The sequence below is a fragment of the Nipponia nippon genome, unplaced genomic scaffold (genome assembly GCF_047370975.1).
Source record: "Nipponia nippon isolate SJK-2023a ecotype South Korea unplaced genomic scaffold, ASM4737097v1 scaffold_17, whole genome shotgun sequence".
NCBI lineage: Eukaryota > Metazoa > Chordata > Aves > Pelecaniformes > Threskiornithidae > Nipponia > Nipponia nippon.
In genome coordinates this window covers 7,044,761-7,071,314 of record NW_028262333.1, presented here as the reverse complement: position 1 = coordinate 7,071,314, position 26,554 = coordinate 7,044,761, and the positions used below count along the sequence as shown (strand labels likewise).

Here is a 26,554-nt window from a genome sequence, read left to right as displayed (position 1 = left end):
ATCTTGCGCAGTTATCGAACGGCTGTCTAGAATACCACAGGGATACAAAGAACCAGCTGCCCGTTTACATCTTCACATGTTATAAACATTTGATGGGCTAAACTTCTTTGCATTTGGTTTCAGCAGGAATAAGATGAGACTTTCATGTTTAACAGGCAGGGCAGAGTGAGAACATTCCTTGCTGGATCTGCCAGTGACAAAGGCTGACCCAGGGAACTTGCCTTTGCACTTTAGCTGGAAAGAATAAAAGCCTGTTAAACACCAAGTTTTAAACAGTACCCAAATCTCCAAAAGCAACAGAAAGTTACTAGGGTGTCCCTTGTTTTTCTCAGCTCTTATCTTAAGGAAAAAAATGTAGAAATAATGTGATAATCATCAAATGGTTGCTCAGCTATTTAATGTTTGAATGTTTGCTCTTTCCTGCAGTCACCTTCGACCATTTTGAAATTTTGCGAGCTATTGGGAAGGGCAGCTTTGGAAAAGTAAGTATTTTGTGAACTAATCACCATTTGGACAGCTGGAAATGTAACTGAGGAATGGGCGAATTAAAGGCTCACATGAGAGTAAAGAAATAAACCCCTGCGTTGTCGATGAGCTTTGACCTGAGCTTCAACTCCTGGTAATCAAGAAGGAATCACAGCCTGATTCATCATCCAGTCCGTAGAGATTAAAATCAAATACTGATAAATCAAATGAGCTGAATTTCATTATGTTGCTGGATAAACATTTTCTAAGATTCCCCAGCAAAGCAACACTGAACATCATGATGCATCTTTAATAAAAAAACTACACTCAACATGAAAGGCCTGACAGGTTTTTTAAGGGGAATATTTCTCTGTGAAACACAGTGTTCGTTATTAAGCATCAGGTTAAGTCATAGGTTGGTTTTATTTTTATGCTGTTGTGGGATTCCACGCTTGTGGAATTCCAGAAGGTCATTTGCCCCTTCACATAGAGGCACTCTTGTGCCAGAAATGGGGGGTGTCTTAGGTGCAGAGTGTGACAAGGACCTCTAGACAAAGAGATTTATTTGGTGGCAAAACAAAAAAGGTTGACTGAAACTTTGCAAATTCATTCCAAACTCATAAATTGTTGTGGAAACAAATCTGAAAAACCAGTCTGTTTTGTTTTGCAGTTTTACAGACTCCGAGTCTTTCACTGAAGCAATGTTTCTTTCTAGATTTGGTGAAATATAACTATAAGAAGGGTTAAAATTCAAACCCCAATACCCCCCCAACAAGGCCCAAGGTTCTTTGTGAGCTGAATGAAACTTCTCAAGAAGGGGGAGATCAGGAGCGGCTCCCCAGTTTCTAAGCTGTGGTTCTGTGCTGGAAAGGACTCTTCCAAACAGTGACTGATGTGGTAGGGATGGACGCAACCACGATTAGTTAGTGCTATTAAAGAAAACGTTGACTTGTGCACGATTCCCTATCTCCTGTCTGTGTGGTGATAAATTCCTTCCCCTTGCCTTCCCCCAGCAAAATTTCTTCTTTGGCTGAAAACTGGGTGAGGGATTTACTAGCGATGTCCAGCATTGCAGCATCAGTACCTGGAGCTGCGACTTAGCAGCATGGACTTTGCTAAAGCCACTGGAGAATGCTCCTGTGACCACGTTTTACCTGCCTAAATTTGCTGACAAATCATCTCTGATTTATCCCTCAATTTGCTCACTTAGGTCTGCGTTGTGCAAAAAAACGACACCAAGAAGATGTATGCCATGAAATACATGAATAAACAGAAGTGCGTGGAGCGTAATGAAGTGAGAAATGTTTTCAAGGAGCTGCAGATTATGCAGGGCTTGGAGCACCCCTTCTTAGTTAATTTATGGTAAGATATTGTTCCTTTGCTTACCAGCTAAGTCAGCATTGGCAGTTAGAGACACCTTTGAGACCAGACTGGCCTACTTTTCTGCTGCAAGCCGGTTCCAGGAGCAGCTGGCGTGTTGCCATCTGCAGCGTGACAGGCGTCGTGCCGCCTGCCGAGCCAGGCACGTGCGTCTCGCCGGCAGCCAGCGGTGAGTGGGCTGCCCGAGGCGCTGCCCGCAGGGCGAGCAGCAGCGATCGCCTGCGATTGCTCTGGAGAACGCATCTGCGTGGACTGGTCCCATGGTTCTTCGTTGGAGGTGGGGCTCCCCGTCTGTTCCACTGACCGGGGCGCTGGTTTCAGGGGACCCCCCTCGACAAGCACAAGAGACTTTGTGTGTTCCCTTGTGGTTTCTTCCTAGGCAGGTGTTGCTCGTTACCATAACCCAGTTTTATTTAATAGTGCTCTTTTGCAACAAACAGCAGCTCCCAGGACCACGCGGTAACAGCATGGGATCGATAGCCAAGCAGTGCTCTGTTCGCAGCATTTCCCTTAGCAGTGCTTTCTTCTCATCGCCTCCTGATTCTGATTTTGTGGTTTATTTTTGTACTTTAAACAGCCTGCCTTAATACCTTGTTGATATTTGACTGAATTGATGCTAATCAGCAAAGATAAAAGCAACTTATCATTGAATTTACTGAAAGAAAAATAATACCATTTGAATTTTATTGCAGAAACCCATATATCTATAGGGGAAATGTGTACATAAAAGAGTCTCTTTCCTTTAAGAGTACCTGATAAATGCAACCTATGTGCTCTGGTTATAGTCCTTTTTCGACCATTAGCAATGGGATTGACCAGCTGAGTGATAAAAGACACACTAATTCTTCCCTCTTCATTTGATTCAGCATGTTTTCCTGCAGCGGGACAGTAGAAAGGAATTTTAAATAAGACCCTATTACTGTTAGAGTCTGCCAGGTTAATTTTATTAGGGCACCAGTAACATTTCACGTGGTGTGATCTCATACGCTGCCTGATCCGGTGGTCAATATCCTGTAGTTATAGGATTCCTCTGGGGTGGTGGGTAATTACATTTATTGGATATTGGATTTATTTTTAGAATGAGGTAGAACTTATCAATGCTACTTGAACAAGCAGTTCCAGGCAAAACTCACTCAGCAGCTGAGAACTTAACAGCACGCGCATATGTATAGACCTGTACAGAGCAAAGCATCTGAGTTTCCCTGCTTCTGTTCTTATCATGTCATCCCTGGCCTCGGGTATAGCCTTTGGCTTTCCTGCACTCTGAATGATACACAGACTACAGGCTTCGTGTGGAGTAATGTTCTGGTTCGTGGTGTTGCTCATCACATCAAGAAGCTGGTGTATTGGTAAGAAAAAAGCTTGTAGCTGATCATTAGACTGCCTCAAAGGGACACTTGGTAAAGAATTGCATCAAATGAGGTCACTTAAAGAGGAACGAGATATAGCAGCTGAATCTCCTGTTGTGTTGAGCAAATGGGTTTATTAAGAGGCTGCTGCCAGGAGAACCAGAGCCTGGTTCTGAGTGCCTCTGGTGCACAGCCTGCTGGCTGTGAGTCTGGGCAGGGCTGTGCATGCTGGTTTAGGGCTCCTCTCTGCATTGCTCCTATGGGCAGCTCCCTTGGGTGCTTGGAGAAGACGAAATGTCCATGTTGAAGAGCTGAGTGTGAACCCCAAGGGGAGCAGACAGCGTTTATCCAGAGCTCCAAGCTGGATTTCCACTGCTGAGTTGAGTTACCAATTGCTCAGCCAGCTGGGACTTCACAGCAAGTGAAGGGATCTTCCAAGGTCCCTTGGAGAGATCTTACATATGCGAGTGTTGGCTGGGGCAGTGCAGGCTTTATGGATGGTTTTCAGAGCACCAGCACAGATGTGACGTGGGTGATTTCTGGAGCTGCACCACTCCATAGTCGAAGTGGCAGCTGTTTTAGTCGCTGCCCGTGGCTAGCCTCTCCTGACGGTGGGCAGTGGGTGGCAGCGGTACCGTCTTGCTCCTCACGCTTCCCAAGTGGAAGCCTTTCATTAGCTCGTAGCCGCTGGCACCAGCTGTTAACTGCTGAGCAAACGAAGCTGCTGTGCACTGTATGCTGCCTGGCAATTCAGGAGGCAAGCAGTAAACAAGAGTCAGTATGAGGTCCTCCCTGAAATAAAATGCATGGTCCACACCTCCTGGGCCCTTTCTGGTCTGTGCTGTCAGCCACTGCCATTAGTATCCCATGATAAATGTGCCTGAGAGCTGTGCCCACCTGCCAGACTCCTGTCCATCTCCCTTCGCAACTGTTAGGGGGAAGAAATTGGCAGCAAGCTGCCTTAGAGTAATGGGTTTGGATGTGGCTTTGTTTTTGAAGTGGCTGATAGGAACAAGCTCAACATAAAAACATCGGGTTCCTGTTCTTCTAGTGGGCCTGCTGGTAGTTGTTCATACAAGCTGCACTGACTAGGTTATGGATCGGAAGCTAAATTATTGTCATCTCAACTATTTTGAGAATCTAGGTGGTAGGAGTTTAGTTGCAGCAGGAAACGGAGCATGGAAAGGTCATGAAATTATTATTTACCAAGTGAAAAAGTTCCAAGAAATAATAAGTATTCCCAGAGGTACCATATGTCTCTTTTCAACCTGTCTTTTTTTAATATTATCATCCTTGAACCATGCTTATGCCATTTTAGGTACTCGTTCCAGGATGAAGAAGATATGTTTATGGTTGTAGACCTGCTGCTTGGAGGGGACCTGCGTTACCACCTCCAACAAAACGTGCGGTTCCAAGAAGGCACCGTGAAACTCTTCATCTGTGAGCTGGTGCTGGCCCTCGACTATCTCCAGAGCAGGCACATCATCCACAGGTCAGCTGGGGACCTCGTGGGTGGACTGATGCTCGCAGACTGCAGTAGGGGCAGACTTGTTCCTCTTCAACATGAAAGGGCAAATAGAAGCTAAAGAGCTAAACAAAATATTCTCCCACATATGTTTGCCTTTATGTGAAACACTAGGCTTCCCACAGAAAAGCATTTCATATACAACAAGGGAGCAAGCTATTTTTCCCTCCGGGATAGCTATGATATAGCATATTTGATTTGTTTGCTGATCCTGCAAAAAGGTGTCTCTAATAGGTTTAATTAGTTGCAGCTCATTAATATCCATCCTGGTCTGAAGAGGGTAGGTGTCAGCATTCAGAATTCCCCTGCTGCCACACTCGAAGGTGTCTGCCTTTTGCTCCCCTCTCTGTACCGCACTGAAAGACAAGGAATGGGACCAAACACAGTTGTTGTTTTTTTTCTCTATGAGATTAAATCACTTTCTAGAAGTGGTGAGAGTTTCTTTTTGGCCACCAAGCTTTTTCATGGCCAGTGAAAAAATATTTGAACTCTTCCCACACATTCAAAGACCTGCAAAATAACAGAGGAGGTAGAGGTTTTCCCTGGTTGGAGATGCAGGGTTTGGCTCCGGACAGACAGACGTGCGGCTGTTTCCTACTGGTGTACTGGGCAATGCAAACCTCGGGGGCCCAAGGGTTTGACTTAGTAGCTGCTAATGGGGTTTGAACAGGGAGGGACTAGCAGAGGGTTAATAAAGGCAGGGAGAAGATTATCTCATTTATAAATATCACTCCAGAAGAGCATTCTTGTGAGGTGTAAAAATAAAGCATGGTACAAAACTTAAAATTGAAATGATCCTGGTTGTTAGTAAGGGAAGGAACACGCTGTTCAAGGGCTGATGAAGATTAACGCTTGTTCATGTCTGTAGCGTTTGGCTGCCATTTCTGAGATGTGAAAGCAGAAAGGCTGATGCTTGCCATGCCCATAGCATGCCCTCCACAGTTGTGGAGAGCCCCAGAGCACCAGAGAGGCTTTGCTCTGCTTCAGTCAGAGCCAGACCTCCTTGGGGATAGCTCCCACTTTCTCAGGAGTCTCATCTTTCATGCTGCTTGTTTTGTTCTATACCTGCGTAGATTTCTACTCTGATGCACCTGATCTTGGCAGGCAGGCCGCCCCAGCTGCCCCGTTCAGGCTCCAGCGGGCGCTGCTGTGGTCGGCGACACGAAGCCGGTGCGCGATGACAGGGACGTTGCGCTGGCCGCCTCTGCCCGGCACCTGCTCACCGGCACCAAATAATGGATGAGCATGAATTAAACATCGTGAAATGCAGACTCGGCTGTCTCTGTCCTGGGCAGCGAGGGGTGAATCCCCACGCTGTTGGCTTGAACAGATGGAGTGGGGCACAGCCCAAAGGGAAGTACAAGGAAGAAATTCTTCTCTATTAGTAATAGATTACAATTAGTAGTAGTGTTTATAGAGCTAAGGGGCTGGAGGTTCTTCACAATTCGATGCTGTAAAAACGAGTCTGCATGAGGAGGAGACTGTTCCTCATAACGATGAAAGATGTGACAGCTACGGGAGCACAGGGTGCCTGGCGCGCTGCGGTCCCTGTTCTGAGCCGTGTCCCTGCAGTTACGTGGCCGTTGGCATCGTGTGGCCATCGGCGTCGCCGAGGGGTGGGCTGGCATCCTGCTACGGCTGCAGCGTAAGGGCAGGTACGAAGAGGACAGCCAAGGGGCAAACTCTCAGAGGGTTATTTGTAAATATAGAGGGAAGAAGCTAAAGTTTAGACTGCAATGTGTATTTCAAGCAGCTGTGTGTGTTTAAGGTGAATCGAGTACAACAAAACATGTATGATGGTCTGTAAAATTTGCAAGTTATTTAATTAACACTGCGATGCCAGTTGTTTAATTAACACTGTAACCCAGTGGGACAGTATTAGATTGATAAAGTGACTCAGCTGAGTCAATTACACTGCAACATCTGTAACTGGGAACATCAGGAGACAGGCAAGCGGTTGCTTATTTTGTCTGAACAAAGCTGTGCAGAGGCAGCAAACACAGACTGATGGCTGGAATTATTTCCCACCTACATGTAGAAGAGTGGGAAATATTTGTTAATTTTTTCAGGCTAGGAAATGGTGTAACCAGTTTATACAAAATAAATATACAAATAATCAGTAAACAAAATGATCCCTGTTCATTGTTTGCATCCTGGGAATGATCTCCCTGTGCTGGTGTAATTCCATAGGCTGCATACCAGACCGAGTGAGATCAGAAAAGGCCCCAGTGGAAATAAAAAAAATAATAGTTTAGAAAAAGGTTGAAAACTGGATGAGAAATGAAAACGTGTCTTTATGGTTCATTTCAAAACTTTGAAAATATTTTTGTATCAAGGGATTCAAAGAATCCATTTTTTCCAAACTCTCTTTGCTGATACATTTCTTAAAATTTTTCCTTAAATTAGTGTTTTCTCAAAAATACCAAGTGTGGCATCACCATTTTTCGCTATCACATACAGTGCTGCTGACCATCTGGACTGTTTGGCTCTAACCTGTGGCACAGCTTTGCTGCCCTTATGGGGAAAACCAGCTGCTTACCTGAAACCACCCCCTTCTCTCTTGATAAAGACGCCTGCCCCTGTGGCGACCTGTGTGATGGGGGATGGCACAAGGAAGGTAACTGGTATTTATAACCCACTGGGAGTAGTTTGGGGGAGAGGATGCCAGAGAACTGTAAACTATTACATGATAATTAAATGTGTTATCTTTTCTTGATTCCAGGTGGCTAAGTGAATTCAAACTTTATCTTAGTGCTTGCATGTTTAAAGATAAAATCCTAAACCACCTCATTTCTTCCCTGTGAACCCCCGGGCCTGGTGGGAAGCATCGGGACAGTGCAGGGTTATTGCATGTGTGCCTGCCTCGTGTGTGTGACGATCTCCTTATGGTGCATTCAGTTGCCAGGTGCCTGGCTCGGGCTGATAGCAGGTGAATGGGGACTGATGTAATTAGCTCATTAAAACCAGGTAATGTCTTGTAAAGTCACTCAGGTGCATACAGTAGGCATATCAGGTGTATGTTTTCTCGCTTCAACGGAAAGCATTTCCCAACAGCATTGCTATAGGTATTATTATTTTCTTTTTTTATTCAGGAACAAAACCTGTGGGGAAGCCATTTGTTTTTAGAACAAAAATGTTAAAATAATCGGATTTTTACTGAGTAAACAGGGAACTCGTAGAGCTCTTAATGTAGTCTTGAAACAGATTAAGACGTAAAAGGAGGAAAAAGATAAAAAGAAGCTCTAACGTTGTAGGTGGACTACCTGGGTGCTGCTAGACCAAACACAGCAGCCTTCAAAGCTGTAGCCCTGTACCACCGTCTCTGCTTTTGTTGTTCGATTAGTCGTTCTGTTATGCCTAAATCCAACCCTGCAGGAACATCAGAGCTCAAGAGCCCCAGCAAAGACACCTTCGAGGGCGTGATGTCTCTGGAAGTGTGTTCCTCCAGAGCCTGGGCTTTCCTAAAGTGTCTGCAGCTGTGTTTCATCTCACTTTTCTAGGCTAATGGCTGTCTCCCCTTCTCTGCCTTTTTTCCTAGAGACATCAAGCCTGACAACATTTTACTGGATGAGCATGGTAAGTGCCCGTTGCTTTGTGGTCGTGCATATGCCTAAAAGCAGAGTCAGAAACAGGACATCCAAGTTAAAGTTTAAGTGCTTGCTGGTTTCTTCATCTTGTGTCGCTTTCTCCCCCTCAGTTCAGTTAGGAACGGGACCATCCTTTCATGCTTTGGTTGCTGTCTTTTGCTTTTTGAGTGGCAGTGTTGTGTGCCTTCAGGGCAATGGGCACCCTCTGTTGCTGCGGTATTTCTGGGGGTGCCTTAGTGTTTAATCAACACCTCTGACCGACCGGCCTAATGGTGTCTCTAGAAGGCATTGGCAGGGATGACACATTTTGTGCTGCTTGTGGTCAGCTTGCCTAGCAGACCTTATTTGAAGACCTTCTTGGCTCTTTCATAAAACTTACTCAAAATGTAATTGTTTGAATGGAAATGCTCATGTAATTGCAGTCTGTGTGTAATGTATGCTCACAAACAGAATGATGGTTGAACAGATAATTTTCATTCAGGTATTTTCTTTTTCCCTGAGCGTTTGACATTGGGAGGGAGCTTCAAAGAGGATTTGAGGCTGGGTATATTACAGATGTTGCTATCAATTTTTCTTTAGTCTTTTTCTCAGGCAAAACTCTAACTATATTCTTGCATTACTCTCTAGACACATTTTTTTGTCCTGGTAAAGCTCTCACGGTGAAGCTCATTAGAAAAACACTTTGTCATTTCGTATTTTTTGAAAATCCGTGTACCTGGCTTATTGTGAGAAATCTTCATTAGCAACTACAGCAAGGCACTCGAAGAGAAAAATTCAGTACAGGGACAAGGCGTATCTGAATTCATTATCACTTCAGAGGCTGTAATAGAGATGCTGAAGCTCCCAAAGAATCACCGTGGCTCTTGTGTGTGACTAGGGTTGCCTGGCAGCACCCGAGCCCAGACTCTACCCATTTTGCATATGACCTCTAATTTCAAAGTGCTAGCTAATTATTTATTTAGGAGCTGTCAGCAAAGCTGCTTCTGCCTCCAAGTGCAGTAGCCTCTCTCCTGCCTCACTCGGTACTTCCCCTGCTGTTGCCCCATGGCCAGACGGATGCAGAGACCCGTCCTCCCTCCTCCCTGCCGCCAATGTCCACTGGTGCGATGTGGAGCGGGGTGCTCCCGGCACTGCCGTGGCTCCAGGGCCGCCCTCCCAGCCAGCGCTGTGCGGAGCCGGTGCAGGGCTGCATTCAGTCAGTCCTCACCAGCAGGCACAGCGACCTGTGACCATCTTCCAGGAACCGCCCTACCTCTGCGCCCCGTAGGAGCGAGGTGACCAAGCCACCTGAGAGGGAGTTGGGAGCACTGGAGCCATGGAAATGTAGGTCAGCATTCCCCTGAAGAAGGGAAAAAACAGAGGGGGAAAAAGCTCTGCTTGTCTCTGCAGTTGCATTCAGCTCAGCAGGACGTAACCTGCAAACTTCTATAATGACACTGCAATTTGCGTTGATTTTTGAGCCTATTCTCTGCTCGCCGTGTTTTAACTGTCTGTTGCAGAGGTTTCAGAGTTATTTTCAGTGGATGTACCCTTGACTTCAGTGTCCTTCTGACTGTGACTTGTAGTATTTCTTTTCTTCATCCATGGCAGCAAAGGTGTGTGCTCTCATGCATACAGAAAGCTTTGTGCACAAAGTTCAATTTTTTTCTTGTCCCCAGAGCAACTGTTATTGTAGCATGTTTATCTATATTTAGCCTAGTAGATTGTGCTTGTTTTTCAGTATGTCTTTCCCCGTGGAACAGAGCTGCAGCTCCCCATTCCCTCTCCTCTCTCTTCACCAGGCTTTCACAACTGTGATCACAAAATATATGCTATTTGCTAACATCAATTTTTTATCACGTTCTTGATTGAGACCAGTCCCCTGAGAGTATGAAGCACCTGAAGACCTTCAGCAATCAGACTTCAGTCCTTCATCTTTTAGACTCTTCTTGCCCCCTAACTCCGCCCTTCAGCACATCTTCCTTTCCAGCTGTGACGTGCTTTTCCAGCTGTGACGTGCTTTTCCAGCTGTGACGTGCTTTTCCAGCTGAGACTCTTTCACCCTTTCACATTTACAGATTGAAAGGTGCCCATATCTGTTACAAACCACAGCACCCTTTTTGCTGGTGCTTATCACTGACGAGGCTGCAGGAGCCCTTGCGCACATCATCTGATCTTTGTGTAGGAGGCTGGTTCAGGTTTTTGATAGTACAAATGCCTTTCATGATGCCACACATCGAAATGTGTTGTCTTGCTGCTGACTGTCATGAACTTACCACACACCTCATGCGTTTTTCTCTGTCACCCTGGCCGATGACAATCTGTATTACCATATCAATTTCAGCTAAGAAATTAAAGTGAGCCATAATTAAAGTGGAATATTGGCAAACGTCTTTCTGTGCAATAAATAAAGCAGTTGTTCGACATCAGAGATTTGGATCAGGTCCGACAATGAAAAGATCCTCCATAGCTGACCACCTTCAACAGTCATTCCAAGCACAAAGTGATTTTTCTCCTTTAATAAGTCTATCGATTTGGCTCAGTGACAGCACAGCTCACCTGGGAATAAAAGGATATAACAGATGGCAGTTTCCAGGAATTGTGACTAATTCATTAGGAGTTTTTGGCCAGGTCATTCATCTAATAAAATTGAAGAAAAACTCAGTTTTATCTCTAGTAAAACTGAGAGGTTTCTTTGCAAGAGCCTGGTAATGGCTTTGCTCAGTATTATTTCTTGTACCACTGCCAAAATGTTCTCGAGGGCAGTGCTAAAATGGGTGAGTTCATGCCAATGCAGGCACTGCATGCATAGCCCATTTGCTCTCTAATCTCAGACAAGAAAGTTTCGGCACAGCATCTGTCCAAGCCCCTCCGTACTCCACAGCTCCTAATGTCTCTAGTTTCATATTCTTTAAAATGTTATCTTAGTTGAATCTACAGAAACCTTATATTCTTTGCACAAAAGATGCTCTAGAAAGGTGAGGGAATTATATTAACAGCGGTGCTGACTATAATAAGAAAATTCTTTGCCTTAATGCAGAACCAAAGGCTTGATCCGAAAGTGCCAATTTCAGGCAGGCAGGCTGAGCTTTGGGAAGGACATGGTGCCTGGAGTACAGCGCTGGCTGTGCTGCTTCAAACCTGGCTGCAGTTAGAGGTGCTGAGCAATCGGGAAAACACGAGCCCTAGAGTTTGACCCTAAAGCTCAGCAGCAACACCCAGCGCTTCCCTCTTGGTTACCAGTAGCTGCCATCCCTGGTTGCCCAGTCTACCCAGTTCTGTAACGCTGCCGTTGCTGTTCAGCCTCTTCGCACTGTCCAGAGCCGCCTTCTTCAGCCTTGGTGGCTTGATTTGATAATTTCCCAAGTGGGCTAGTTTATAAAACTTGTGACTTTATTTGAAGTGAATGATTTAAAAGATGCATCCAGAGAAAGGCATGTTTGTGCTTGGAATATCAAATTCTTAATAAGTTTTTATGATTCGTATCTATGAAAACAGCTCCCTGCAAAGTGGAATGAGAGCTAGAGATGAAAGAAAAAACAATGCAAGGACATAAAGGACACATCCAGACAAGACAGTTGTATGTCATTCTTTTCTCTCAAGGACTCCCCAGCGATTTGATGCCTGTTCTTTAGTGGGCAGACTGAAGAAGAGAGGTCCCGGCTGATTTTGTAAAGCGGTGTAAGCAGCAAGGAGAGCACAAGTCTTACAAGGAGCGGCTGAGGGAGCTGGGTTGTTTAGTTTGGAGAAGAGGAGGCTGAGGGGAGACCTTATTGTTCTCTACAACTGCCTGAAAGGAGGTGGTTGTGCGGTGGGGGTCAGTCTCTTCTCACTAGTAACAAGTGATAGGACGAGAGGAAACGGCCTCAAGCTGCACCAGGGGAGGTTTAGGTTGGATATTAGGAGGAACTTCTTCACTGAACGAGTAGCCAGGCACTGGCACAGGCTGCCCAGGGCACTGGTTGAGTCCCCATCCCTGGAGGTATTTAAAAGGTGGGTAGACGTGGTGCTCGAGGACATGGTTTAGTTGGTGGACTTGGCAGGGATAGGTTAACGGTTGGACTTGATGATCTTAAAGGTTTTTTTCAGCCTTAACGATTCTGTGATTCTACGAGACACATGTGCTCTTGACAGATCGGTCGGGTACTGTGTGAGGGGTGAGCTCTGACACCTCACTTATGCTCCCCCAGCAGTGCCCTTGGCTCACCAGAGGGACCTCAAGTTTTCCTTTCTTCCTTCAAACTCAAGCCTGACAAGCACCCCAGATTTGATAAGGAAATCTGTGTCTCGGTGGGACTCGCAGCCTGGAGAGCCCACAGGGGCAGAGACGGGTCCCACCTGCATGGGGCTGTTAGCAGGTCGCTGTCCTGCTGAGCTCTACCTGCCCTTGCCCTGCCTGAGGCAGTCTGATGGTGGAACTTGAAATTGCTGAAAAGCTGGATGATAACTTCTTGGGGAGCGGCTGAAGGATTTATTCATCCTCACCAGATGCTGACATGGAGGTGGAAGTGAAGTGGTTGTGGTGTGATCCCAGGGAAGGGGTTGTGTCTGCCCAGTCTGTGTGCCTAGCAGTAGTGTCGGGAGGTGTATGGACCGGGGCTCGGTGTGAGGCAGGAGCCAGTCCCTAAGAAAGAGGTGGTCCTTGTCCCTGGAAACTCACAGCCCAAACACTGAACGTGCCTGGGTTTGCATAAAGCATGGCAGGCCTGCTTCCACCAGTTCTGGTGGACATCTGCTCCACGCCTGGCCTGTCTCTGGAGGAGCTGTACACGTGCGTCCAGCCGTCCTCCCGAGCTGCAGGTTGTGCATGCTTCAGGGTGCGTTTTGCACGCTGGCCATGGCTGATACGGGGTGTGGGCAAGAGGCTCCCATGCTTTACACGCTGCACGTATCGTTGAAGAGACACAGGCAGGAACATGGACATGATACGGTGTTTTCAGGTGAAATCACAAATTCTACTTTTATTCCCAAAATTTTTCCAGCTAGGTCAGATATTTGCAGCAGGCAAACTTGTATGACTGTTCTCATATAACATATAGGCACAATTGTAAATATTTACTTAAATGTTTCGTAGCATCCAGATAAGACAACAGGAATTCATTACCAAAGCGTCAACTTTTAGACGTATAAACGTGATCTTATGCTACTTTAACTCATGAACTAAAGCAGCAGTGAATTTCTAGCTGTTGAAGCTTATGACTGAGGGAAGTATTGTCATAGCATCTCCATCGGTAGAAAGCCACTTTGATTTGATCTCTATGGTTAGAGGAAACAACAGCAATTCAGCCACCCTCTGTTATTGCAGAGGAGGGTGATGAGTCTGCAAAACACAACATACGAAACGTCTGAGGCTTTTGCTAATGAGCCCAGCTCTGTCAGGGATGAGCAAGTTTAGTGCCTTAGGAGAAGATGCAGGAGGTCAGGAGGAAGAAAAGACTGCCTGCATTTAATCAGAAGAATTAGGCTGAACTAACCCACAAGTTGTAAAGACATTCACTTCTGCGAAGCCAGCCTTGTATTGATCACCTGTACTGCTGTACATGATTGATCTGCTCGCTGATACGAGGTTAGTGAGTAAGGAATAATAAATTAAGTGCTTGCAAAAAAGAACAGTGCAAGTAAAAGAGCAAGCAAGAGCTAGGTGGAAGCATTTCCTTTCTCATCCCTGCAAATCACATCCACCTCTTGTACCCATTTCAGTTTGCAGGCAGCAGTTGTGCATATTGTAGCAGCGATAGCAGAAACCATTCCTACCCCACAAGGGGGTTTCATGATGTTGGAATTTCTTGCGCAAGGCTCTTTTGCTTGCTGCCAAAGGTATTTTGTTCCATTCTAAAGAGGAAAATGGAGAGAGTGCTTAGTACCTGTGAAAGCCAAAGGGCCAGTAGCTAGAAAGCCAAAAATATCAAGGATTGTTTTTTTTCCCCCAAAACACAGTGGAATTTTTTCTGTGAGAAAAGTTCAATTCTCTTTCCCCCCAAATTTCGAAAGACTCAAAACAATCATCATTAAGTGACTTCTTGGAGAACTCCATTTTTTCGCTCCCCAAAGGGTAAATAAGGGGATATTTGATGTAACAAGATACGTCTGTAAGCAGCCCGCAAGCTGAAATATTTTCTATCATCTCTCCCACCAGAAATTTTTTTTCCTGGAAACTCCTTTCCATGGAGTATTTTACTTTAAGTTTCTGATTCAAAGCCGTTTCTCATGTGAAATTAAAGCAAATCAAGTTACATGTTAACCTCTGTCTTTCAGGACACGTGCACATCACTGATTTCAATATTGCCACGATGCTGACTAAAGAAATACAAGTCACCACCATTGCTGGCACAAAGCCGTATATGGGTAAGAACCGATGACAATTATGTATTCTTGAATTGCCATTTTATGGGCTTGATGTGACCGCTGTGGTGGGATACAGATGAGGTCTTTTTTGATGAGAGTTTGAACTCTCTTCTTCTTGATATGTGGCAAAGCGCATGTATTTGTTTGAAATGAGGAACTGCAGAGGAGCCTGAGGGGGGGCCCTCCCCAGTAACACCCTGATGCAGCTGGAAAATGTGCGTCCGTCTACTGGTTTCACACAACAGACCGAAGCAAGCATACTGCAAACACAGATTTTCGTGCTGTTATGCCATACTTGGTTTTGATCATAAAGTAAGATAGTTGCACTCCTGAGAGCTCAGAGCATTTCGCAAGCAGCAGTCAAGCCACGTAGCAATGATGAAATGCTCTTGCTACCCTTGAGAAGGAAAATGAAGCATAAAAGCTTGTATTTGGTCCCTCCGTACATTAGCACAAGTCTTACACTGCTGCATCAGTAGCTCATAATTTGAATTTTTATATAAACTGGCTGCTTTAAAAGCATTACTCTGTGTTTAGGCCAAGTGAGTTGACTTAAGATTTGTTGTTTTCCTGGGCTACGGCATCCGCTCAGCACGGTGGGGAAGAGCCCATATTCTGGTGTGAGGCTGACAGCCGAGAGCATTGCCGTGCTGATGCCAGGTCTGCATCAGAAAGAGGCGAGTGAAGCTTTGGCTCTGATCTCTGCCGCTGAGGACATCATCCTGTCTTCAAACAGCAGTTCAGGCAGGCAATCGTACTGGGGTCTGCAGAGCACAGCGGTGAGGGATGTGCATTGCCTGTGGGAAAGGGAGGCACAGCTGGTGCAGAAGTAGCCGCCGCAATTGGAAGATAAACGCTGAGCCTATTTTTCAGTCTTTCTGAAAACCCCTCCTATTGTACCTGTGTCGCCAGTAGCCGTAGATGTGGTTATTTCTGCCAGTAAGTGAAAACCCGCCACATGCAGCCCTGGAAAGGGAGGTGTACAGAAGGGAAGGCCGCAGCCGGGCTCTGGAGGGCTGTTGAGTCGGCTCCCCAGCGCTCAGCACGTTTGCATGCCGGCCTGCCCGGGAGATACAAAGCACAGCATGGGTGCTATGGAAGGGGGGTGCCCACCTCCAGGTGCCCGCAGAGCTGAGTAGCTGGGCTGGTTGCTACAGCTACACACCATCCCCTTCCCCTCCTTTCTCCAGTTCACAAAAAAATGCAGGTTTTAGGAACTTGTCAGGCAGCTGTAGGAGTGCATGGGGGGACGTTCTCCCGGGCAGAGTGGCTCGGGAGCGGGTGGATCACTCCATGGCAGCCTTGGGTCAGCTGGGAAAACAGTTTTCGTGAACAAATCAACACAAACGCATGGAAGGAAGACACACAGTGATTGCTCCCTACGCAGACCTCATTTCCCTATGACTCAAAAAAAATTTGCTTCTTTTCCCCTTTGTAAGAGGAGTCCAGAAGACTTACTTATTTTCACTTACTGGTCAAATCAGTGAAGCAGCTGACTTTTCAGGCGGCAGGAGACCCACTTGATACTTATCGCACAAGCACAGTTAATAAACAAAAAGCAAAATAACATTGACATACCTGGGAGGAATTGGGGCAGGTAATGAACCAGGGAGAAATATCCTGAGCTAAAGCTAAAAGAACTCCTGTGCAAACACTACATAGAAAAGTCTTTGTGACCGTAAATTCAACTTTCCTAAGTGAAGCAAAAACACTCAAAAGCATTTCTATACGGCTAACACAACCCCTCCGACAGAAAATACATACTTTCATATACAGTAACACTGTCTCTCGGACCTAAATAATGCAGCCTCCCTATAGCTGTTGCATAGGCAAATGCCTTAGGGCAATCCCCTGGGAATCTCCTTTTTATCAAGATGACCAAATCGACCTTTCACCTTTGCACCACCAGTGCAATCCTTTTAAAAAGGAAAACATGCACAAAAAGGAAGCATTGCTCCCTGTTTTGTTTTTTTTTAGAGCAATTCTTGCCTCCCAGCTCACACAAAACATCCCACAGTATTTTTTTTCCTTAATCTCAAAAGGGAAATTTATTTGCTAAGAAAGAGCATTTCAGTCTGTGCCTCCACCTACTTCCTATTAGCCTCGTAACCTCCTCCTAAAAACCTGTGGCTCTCAGGCTTCATTCAGTTAAAATTTGCTTTTCCTTGCCAAGGGTGCCGTTGGCACTACGTCTACGTTTACACTGCATATTAATGTTTCTAAAAAGCTGCTTTCATTCACTGTGCGAGGCTGTATTTAGGCTCTGCCAGATTGAAGTGCTTTAAATACGAACAAAGAGAGATGTGAGTGGGACGGGAATAGCTTTCCAACGTGAAGATCTGCTGAGCGCGAGCTGGGGCAGAGAGGCTTTCTGGGGGAGGTGAGGAGATACTCAGATTCAGTCAGTTAAGGTTAGTCCTTATTCCAAAGCACATTTACTGTGGCAGAACGGGCAAGTCCTGTGTCAGCAAAAGGAGTTTATTGGGTTTGGGCTTTGTGGGCAGAGAAGCAGCGAGAGATCCACGTGGAGGGGACGGCGGGGCTCCCGGGGGCCCCAGGAGCAGGAGCGCAGCAGCGCAGGAAGGGCTCCGCGCCACAACGGTAGGAGTTTCAGTGCTTTGTACGAGGTAGGAAATTAATTGGGTCTGGTGAACCTTTTAGTGATTATATAAAGCATTCTATGATCCAAATGAATTGCATCGTGTTTATCGAACATTAAACGTTCCAGTTACAAAGGTGCTAGCACACCTGTTTCTCAAGGCCATCCCATCATTCACACACATTAATCAACCAAGTTTTGTAACAGGCCACTGAAGTAGAAATTATTGACAGTCACGTTTCACCAGTGGGGAGAGTAAGGCACAAAGGAGCTGAAACGCTTGTTTGGGTTTTAACACAGTAGAAAATATTTCATACCTTGCTAATTGCACCTGTAGTTAGTCAGCAGGGTCAAGGTTTCAAGGTGTGTCTGTTCCCAGGGCAGGCAAGTATCTGGGCTAAGCTGGCGTGCTGGGAACTGGGTCAGGTCTGGCTCGCACCGGGGCGGCGCGCGGTGCCGAGCGGGACGCGAGGTTGGCGGGTCCGGCTGTGCAGCGGTGGGGAGCAGCAGCAGCGGGCTGCACAGCGCTTCCTGGGGGGGAGATCGGGGTGGTTTGCACACACGGGTGTTTGCGCTTCCCTCCCTGCCGAGGCTCCTCGCTGTGGGGTTCTTCTGCGTTGCAAGGCTTGAGACAGCGGTCGAGGAACCTGACAAAGACCAAAAAGCGAATTGCTGCAAGGAAACTCGTGCGTTCTGATTCGTGTCCACCTCAGCGATGTTTCAGTAAAGGACCGATCTACCAGCCATATGCCATTGTTTTGAAGAAAAAAGCAGAAATTATCAGAGGCATGGTAATGGGTAATGTGCTAATTTGTGTCCTAGGCAGAATAGCAGGGCTGCTCTCTGTGGCATGGAGCAAGCATTCTGTGTTGCTGATTTCCACTCGAGATTGCAGCAGGGTAAACTTTCCTTTTTCTGTATTTCGCAGCGCCTGAAATGTTTAACTCCACAAAACCCACTGGCTATTCCTTCGCTGTGGACTGGTGGTCGCTGGGAATCACTGCCTACGAGCTGCTCAGGACCCGGGTACTGTGCGCGCGGCTCCTGTCCCCGTCCGTCCGTCTCTTTCCTTATACACTGTGTTGGAAAGGTTAATGCTTTTTAACAGGGATGAAAAGGCCAAGCCAAATTCAAGGCTTTAAGAGTAATTACAGCATAGGCAGCAGAAACCACATCTTCACCAGGGTTCTTGTGATCACAGCTAAGAGCTCAAAGAAACTGTCGCAATACAGAACTGTGTGTCACGACAGTTCCCCACTGCACCCAAGGGCATCTGGGTTGGTGTAAGCTGGGCAATGCAAACGAGCGACAACTCCTGAAGCTTGGGCTGCAATATAATTTACTTTGAGCTCCCATCCTGCAAGGAAAAAAGACAACTTGAAAAAAAATCTTGTTGCTGTTGTAATAAGACTGAGCAGTTTGAGCAAAAGCAAACTGCAATATGTAAATTATTAATAAAGCACAGTCCCTGCCTGTCACGTCAGTGCTCTGCTGCTAACTCAGGTAAGGCTGGCAGCCTTGTAGACAGACGATTAGATTAGTGTTTTGGAAGTGTTCTGTAAAAAAAGTGGGACAAAATTATTTAAATTACGTTCTTCTAAGCAAAAGGTTTTTTAAAATCTTTTGAGGCTAGGAAACTTTTTTCAGTATGAGTATGCAAAACATGTTTTTAAGAAACTCTATCATCAGTCTTCGTAGAATGCCTAAAAAATTTTTTTTGAAGAATATATTTTAAAGAACAGATTTTCAAATGAATTTGAGTATTTCAAATTGTGAGTGATCAAGTTAGTACACATTAAGGGGACACGGTTGTCTGACCTGTTGGGTAACTTAAGTCATGTGCCCCCTGTAAACATACTAATATAATATTTGAGTTTTCCATTTGTGATGTTAAATGAATTGCAGGTCTGGTCATCACATTGCCTTTCGACTTGATGGCACTATTTCCGAAGACGGGAGTAGAAATGCTGTTACGTGTTCAAACCTGATGGCACAGCCGTGATTAAGATGGTGGCACCAGGGGTGGTTACGGCATGGGGGAAGTGAAGGGAGACCTTGAGGTCCATCTAGTGTTGGTACATGTTAGCACCTGATTTGATCTCACAATTTGTAGATACTGTTTTTTTTTAATGTACTTTTAACGCCCTCACACACACCTCCCAAAATACTGCAAAAATCTGGGAATCAACAATCTTTCAAAATGGAAACGCTCTACCATCATAAATTCTCTTTCAAAGTAAGGCAGTCGTATTGCTGTAGTTGGGAGTTAAGCGGGGAGGTGACTTTACCTGCACGGTGACACCAGCTCTACATTGCCCATCATTTTCGGTTGAGTTCCCCAGGTGCTCGGCTGGCGCCGGGGTGGCCTGGCTCCGCTCCTGCCGGCGGTGGGCAGCCAAGTGCTCCTCAGAGACGGCCCAGCCGCCCGTTTGCCGTCACACTGGTCCCCGGCCAGAAGGGACGGGTCATCCTGCAGCCTGATGTCACACCCGGCACTTGCAGCCCTTCTGGGACATTATTTTTTCAGCTGATTTGATAGGTGGGAGAAATCCTGCTCCTTTTTACTTGTGTAATCACCAACACGAGTGAAGAACTGAAAACAGCGGCACGTTTTACAGGGAATATTGGGAATGCTCTAACCATAACACCATATATATAAAATGCTTTTTGATAGCCCTTTAAGATACAAATATTGAAAAGGCCAAGCAAACACAAGCTGGCTAATGGCTCAAAGTTTTGGGTTTTGCTGCCTATCATCTGTCACGCTGTTTAAATACCTAGTTATTATCGTTGTTCTTGATGACATTATTATTTTGTTTATTTCAACTGAGCTCCGATCGCACAGGGAGAGATTTTCAACGGGAGGCTTGGGGAGTGCACAAAGAGACTTTGTTTGGAACTTCTTTGCTCTAAAAAGATTTCCCAAGGAGTCTGAAAAAACAGCGAAATTCAAATGCTTTCCTTGTGGCATTTTTCACAGAGGCCATATCATATTCGCTCCAACACTTCCACAAATGAAATTGCGCACGTGTTCAAGACGGCTACGGTGATGTACCCTGCTGCTTGGTCCACGGAGATGGTGTCGCTAATCAAAAAGGTGAGGGCAGCCGTGGAAGCGGATGGCTTAGGGGCTGGGGTGTATCGTACTGGGCGCCTGCTGAAAGCAGCCGAGTCCTTCCACCGTGCTTTGTGGCCTTTGCAGTAAATTGTGGGATTCGTTGCAAATTGTGTCCAGACCCAGCGTTAGTGATCTCCAGGTGGGACCATATGGTAAATATCCAGCTTCTCATGTTGTAGCCACGCTAATGTAATAAGCAGCTAGCAGCGCTGCATCCCGGGCGGATGGCCATGAAGTTTGTGCTGGGAAGCGCGGCTGCTGCTAATGCGTCTCTTCTAAGGACACGTGCAGTCTTTGCTTCCAGAGTTTCTCCTGTAACTTTGTCTCTCTGGAATGATGTAACTTAGAAGTAGATGTTAATATATGTGTCAATAAATTTGGCCAAAAAATTGCATAATTTCTTTGATTTTTAAAAAACATTTTTCCCGATAATGAAATGATTTGCAAGAAGTGCTGATACTATTGAAATCCTTTGATGCCGTGTGGTTTATGCACCCCTGTAATTATTTTTTAATAAAGCTGTTATCAAAATTGCTTCAAAATCATTACTGGAATAATTTTGAAGCTGAAATCGTGTTTGAAGTGAAGCCATATCTTCAATAAATAAAACTATTGCCTGACAGTGTCAGACACTGTTTGCATACAATGGCAGCAAAGCCGAAATGCTGAGCCCTGTATAACAGCACTAGCTGCAAATTTTGGAAAGTATGGAAATAGTTTTCTAATTTTCAAATAAGTGTAGGCAATAAAGTGGTGCTTAATGTAGCTTTCATCTATTTTTTGTTGCAAATAGTATATAGAAGTATCTTCTTGTCTCTAATGAAATACTCTCAAACTTTTAAATGAAAATGAGACATCAATCCTTTCCTGAGGCAGAATCATGGTATATTTTCCAAGAAGAAAATTGAGGAATATCTCCATTTGTTTAAAATTAAATGAGCTAATATTTGATTAAGCCTAACAGTAATATAGGGATGTTTACTGCAGATGTCCTCTGCGGTGTTATGTTGGAAGTTTTTCCCTGGACCACAACATGCTGCAAGCCATATAGGTTCCCTGTATATGAGATGGGGGGCTGAGGGGGGTCACCTTATCCACCCCTTTCCGGAGGGTTTGGGTCGTCTGGTTTTCCTGCTAGATTTTCCGAGTGCGAACTATCAGGAGTTTATGCAATGTAGAATCCTTGCACTTCAGAGACAAACCTCAGTCATTTTCTTCCACACAATTAATTCCTACAGCAATGTTGAAAATAAGCAGTGTGAATCCATTATTTCACACTGGAATTATACTTATGAATATTCCATTACTAGCATGAGAAAACAGGGGATATTTTACTGATATGGTATAAACTGGGAACACAAAGGCATGAGTTTAACTCCCCATTCTGAAACAAACAGTTATTTTTAACCTTGGACAAATTGTTTAATGTCACTGCCACCTCATCGCCTGCTCCTAACATGGGGATAAAACTTGTTCATAAAAATGAGAATAACTAGAGTTAAAGATTGTGAGCCCCTGGCGTGCGCTGGTGAAGGGAATCTGAGCCAGAGCAGCAGAAGAGAGGCACCCACTCGAAGTGCCGGTGTTCATGCAGAGTGTCACCGGTGCTGCGTGTCCCGAGCCCCATTCAGCGGAGCATCCGACCCGCGGGGACGGCGGATAGCATGGGCTGGGAGGGGGACGGCTGGCCCCGGGTGCTGCGTTCAGCAGGGTGTCCCTGGGACACCTCCCTGAGCCCCAGTGATGGAGATGGAGGCCGCGGTGTCCCCAGCGGCTGCTCCCTGTCACAGGGTGAGGCACGGCCAGCCCTGCGGTCCAGCCCAAACTGGAAACCTGCCTCGGCCTCACACTTAGCAATGACAGGCAAAGGTGGCCTGGAGCTCTGTTCCCAGGGCCTCTGTAACTGCGTGCCATCACCGCAGCCCTCGGCGGTTCCCTGGCTCCCTCTGACAGTCCCACTTGCCATGGGCAAAACCAGCTCCTTCTCAAAAAGCAGCTACTGACAGATGCACCCTCAAAAGCCTGATGGTCGTTTCCCTGCCCCAGCTGGGTGTAACTCTGCCACAGACACATCTGTATGTACCAAATTTCTGATTTCGCATCTCAGGGTCTTGCTTTCTCACCTCTTCCATTTAACTCTCATTGCAGTTGCTTGAGCTGAACCCTGAGAAGCGTTTTTCTCAGCTGAAAGATATCCAGAACTTTCCGTATCTGTCAGATGTGAACTGGGATGCTGTTCTCCAGAAAAGGATAATGCCAGAATTCATTCCCACAGTAAGGCAATTTTAATTTAAAAGGTTCTCAATGTGCCCAAGCGTTAGACACTGCAGCCTGCCCTCGCGCCTGGTGCCACATCATGGGAAATTCTTACAAATTTCCACAAGAACATCAGATGTTGTAAGGTACAGGGGAAAAGAGAGGCAAGGGCAAAATTTTCACTTTCTTGTGGGTTTAATAGAGAGTAATGGGGCATGACTACAAAGCATGGGCGCCCCAAAATTATCTGCTCTGTTTAGAATATTCCCAGAATTTCTGGATGCGGAACTGGTCTCACACGCTCCGGACTGTCCATGGCATGCTAGATGAAACGTGCGCTGACGGTGCTTGTGAGCCGTCCTGCGCTGAACCGCCTTTCCTAGCAGCCCTGCTTAGGACTAGCTCTTCACATGCAAAAAACTAATGAACAGACATGAGCTCATTAGCAGCCTGGAGATCCCCCACCATTTTATGATAATTGTTTTTTCCTGTAATGACTCTCCCTAACAAGCCCATTGTTCATAGTAAAATAACAAATACAGTAGACTAGTGTTTCTGATCCTTTTTTAATTGGATTAAAGCAGCACAGAAGTAACATAACCCTTACAGAAGATAATCCGAGGACTGTTGGGTGCAGTGTTACTCTGAGTGGTTTTCAGCCAAATAAAAGTTGGGCTAAACTATGAATTGTATGTATTTTCCCCTTCTGTTGGTGGTTTGCTCCGTGGTGGGTGTACGCATATTGCTTTAAAACCAGTTTTGCAGGCTGCCGTGCTCCTCTCAGCAGAGGCACGGCCCAGCCGAGAGACACAGTCCTCATCCTCACTGTCACTCCGAAGCAGCCGAAGGGCTGAGGAGCAGCAGTGAGCACAAAAAGAGCAATTGCCACACCTTGACGGTGTCCCCTGGCTGAGGGAACTGATAAAATCCGTAAGGACAGCAGGTGTTCTGGCTATGCGTGCAGTTGTAATTAGTTTATTTTTTACAAAATTCAGCTGCCAGATGCAGTCCAATTTATGAGAGACTCTTCAAGACAGGCTCTGATCATTTAAGACCACCTCTCTCTTCCCTCCAGAAAGGCAGACTGAACTGTGACCCCACCTTTGAACTGGAAGAAATGATCCTAGAATCCAAACCTCTTCACAAGAAAAAAAAACGCTTGGCTAAGAAGGAGAAAGACACCAGCAAAAGCAATTCCTCCCAGGTGAGAGCAAGCAGGTACAAGCATGTGGTCAAGGAATTCTCTCATTTTCCAAGAAAGCTGATTGCCATCTAGCAAGACCACAGCAAATTGTTTAAACAATTTTTCCTTTGAAAATTTTTTTCATATTTTCCCTTGCGACCAGTTTTATTCCCAAGACTCTTCTGCAGCTTCCGTTTGGTGGAAGGCAGCATGTATACATGCTGGTTTTGTATGAGAGGAGAGTCTTAATGCCATTCTCCCCACTGCAGTGCTGAAGATGCCCTATACCTAAAGATAGCTCTGTATCTATCTCATTGATATTGTCCTTGTAATGTCTTTCTGTGTCGCCTGTGAATTTATTCCCTATCTCTTCTTTGTTTTTCTATTTGCATGTGAAAGGCCTGCCATCTTCAAAAGCACCTAGAGATGCTCCAGAGGGACTTCATTGTTTTCAACAGAGAAAAGTAAGTACTGATACAGAGGCAGCGTCAGAGACTCTGGCCCTTGTCAAAGCCTTTGACAGGGCTTGGGTTTCGGGCCGTCTCGGCAAACGCTGCAGATGGGGCTTTAGGAGCTCACTAACGTGGCAGTTGAGGAGAGCAGTACTGGGGAATGCTGGGTGAGCTGTCATCTGCCGGGGCACTGATGTGGCATTTCTCTTCTTGAGGTGGTGGGCTGGGCCCGTAGCCATGAACTGCATTAATTGCCCTGTTTGTGCAGGCAGACTGTTACTGCGGGGGCTCGTGCCGGGCAACGGGATGCTCCTGGGCAGGCGCTGCCTGGGCCTTGGCACTGCCTGGGCTTTCCCTCACAGCTCGACCATCCCTTTCTCTCCTAAGGGTGAGACACCACCACAACGACATCCAGACCATAACACTGGCAAAGAGCAGAGGCGTGTACAAGGAGGACAACCAGAACAACCACCTCTGAGAGCAGCACAGCCCCTGCTGGAGCTTTGCTCATGGGGCCAGTGCACACCCACCCACCCACCATCGGACTCACCTACTGCTGCCGGACACTGCCGATAGCCCAGGGCAGGGCGGCCGGGCAGGACTGGGGCACCCGCTCGCCCTGCCTCCCACCCCAGAGCCGGCAGATCCTGGGTGTGGGGGGAGAGGCTGTGGGTGCTGCCTCCACAATTTGCCATGGTCAGTTAGATCCTATTATTTTGCCTTTCTTGGTGGCAGGAATGTGACTATGTGAAAATGGATGAGACCGTATTGGCCCTTTCAGCTTGGCTAGCCCTTGGTGCTGCCTGCCAGGCGACTGCCAGCTGTGTAACCAAAGGGTTGAGCGTGCATCGGTCGTAGAGGCGTCATTGCTAGTATCACTCTTGGTGGTGGGTCCGCGACAGCACCGTGGGTCTGGGCTCCATGGAGGTTGGGACTCCCGCATGGGCTCACAGCCGATGGCTCCAGCTGGCAGAGGCTGCTCTCAGCTGCAGGGTCTCCACCAGCGCATGGAGACAAAGACTTTGCTTACAGATGCATCCTGTGACCATCCCGTGCGTGTGGGCACGGAGGGCTGGACGTGGGGATGAGCTCCTTCCTTAGTGCGCAGGAGGCAGCAGAGGTTTCCGCCTCTCTCCATGCTGGTGCCTGTCCCTGTTTCTCGCAGAGTGGGGCTGGCTGGTGGGTGGTCCGAGCATGCAGACTGATGTGGAAATGAAGAGGTAACAACCAGGCACTGGTGAATAACCGGCATCCAGCTGCTTTTCCAGGCCACCATGGAAAACCCATTCACCATCACATTAAACTGCTGCAACTCGCTGAATCTGATGGGGTTTGGCTTCCTACACCAGAGGTAAATTTGAGTGGGTATTTTTAATCTCTCTACTGTTGAAATCAGGCTTGATTTAAGCAGCTACTCTTTGCAGGAACAGCCGTACTCCTGGTGCAGTATTTGCCAAGACTGCGATCGGCCAAAGCATTTCAATTACGGTAATGCTGGGAATGATGCTATTATTTAAATGCTTTGGCAGACCTGAGGTTTCACCTCCTTATTTGACGTTTTTTCTATGCTCAGCAATATAACGAATGCGTGATGAACCATTTGCCTCCCATTTACCCAAAGGTGTTCTTTGTATCCCCTGTGCCTTCCTGCCTTTCTCTCTGGCTAAATCTGATCAACTGAAAAAAAAAAAAAAATCTGAATAAAACCAACAGCAAATGAAAGGCTCCTTCCCAGATGATCAAAAGTCAATGTTACTTCTGAGATCACTTGTATAGCAAGGCAGAATGGGTGCCTAGAGCCCAGTAGGACTTTACTGGACTCTGCTTTTCCCCTGCCTGAAGACTTTCTGGTTTGTGGTGGGCAATGCTGGGGGAGCCCCTGCTCTGCTCCCTCTGTGCTAAGAGAGCGCTGGTGTTTGCCTCTGTGCCTCCACCCTGCCAGCTCCAACCCCCATGGGACAGCTTCTGCACTGCTTTCACCCATCTGGCTTGGTTTTTGCAGTAATTTCTAACAGAGATACGAGTGGCACCGAATGTGGTCCTGATGTCTGTGTTAACAGGTAGGGTGGAGGGAGGATGCTGGCACAGCAACGCAGGCACCTCCCTGGATGCAAAGGGGGCCTGTTCTGTCTTGCACTCCCCATCCTCTTCCTGACACGGGGCCGTGGCAGTGTCTACCTTCACCTCCGTACAATAAAGATAAGAAGCCCCCCCAGTTTTAGCTGACTATAGCAATTTCTTTGCTGCCATCAGAAGGTGCCAGAGTAAGGGGAAGCTGGTCCTGGGCGAAGGCTGCAGGGACGGAGGGCTGCAGCA

General features: G+C 46.5%; 1 protein-coding gene across 2 annotated transcripts in view; it reads left to right on the top strand.

Annotated features, from left to right (window-relative positions):
* Window positions 1–26,160, top strand: part of STK32A (serine/threonine kinase 32A) — a 37,111-nt gene extending 10,951 nt beyond the window's left edge. For both annotated transcript variants that reach the window (XM_087753669.1, XM_087753671.1), the window contains exons 3-13: window positions 427–482; window positions 1,676–1,827; window positions 4,513–4,686; window positions 8,258–8,295; window positions 14,541–14,630; window positions 18,158–18,255; window positions 20,210–20,326; window positions 22,496–22,621; window positions 23,679–23,807; window positions 24,186–24,250; window positions 24,626–26,160. In XM_087753669.1, the coding sequence (XP_087609795.1) occupies window positions 427–482; window positions 1,676–1,827; window positions 4,513–4,686; window positions 8,258–8,295; window positions 14,541–14,630; window positions 18,158–18,255; window positions 20,210–20,326; window positions 22,496–22,621; window positions 23,679–23,807; window positions 24,186–24,250; window positions 24,626–24,716 (1,136 nt within the window). In that variant the 3' untranslated portion in view covers window positions 24,717–26,160. The remainder of the gene's footprint in view (window positions 1–426; window positions 483–1,675; window positions 1,828–4,512; window positions 4,687–8,257; window positions 8,296–14,540; window positions 14,631–18,157; window positions 18,256–20,209; window positions 20,327–22,495; window positions 22,622–23,678; window positions 23,808–24,185; window positions 24,251–24,625) is intronic.
* Window positions 26,161–26,554: the final 394 nt, after the last annotated feature.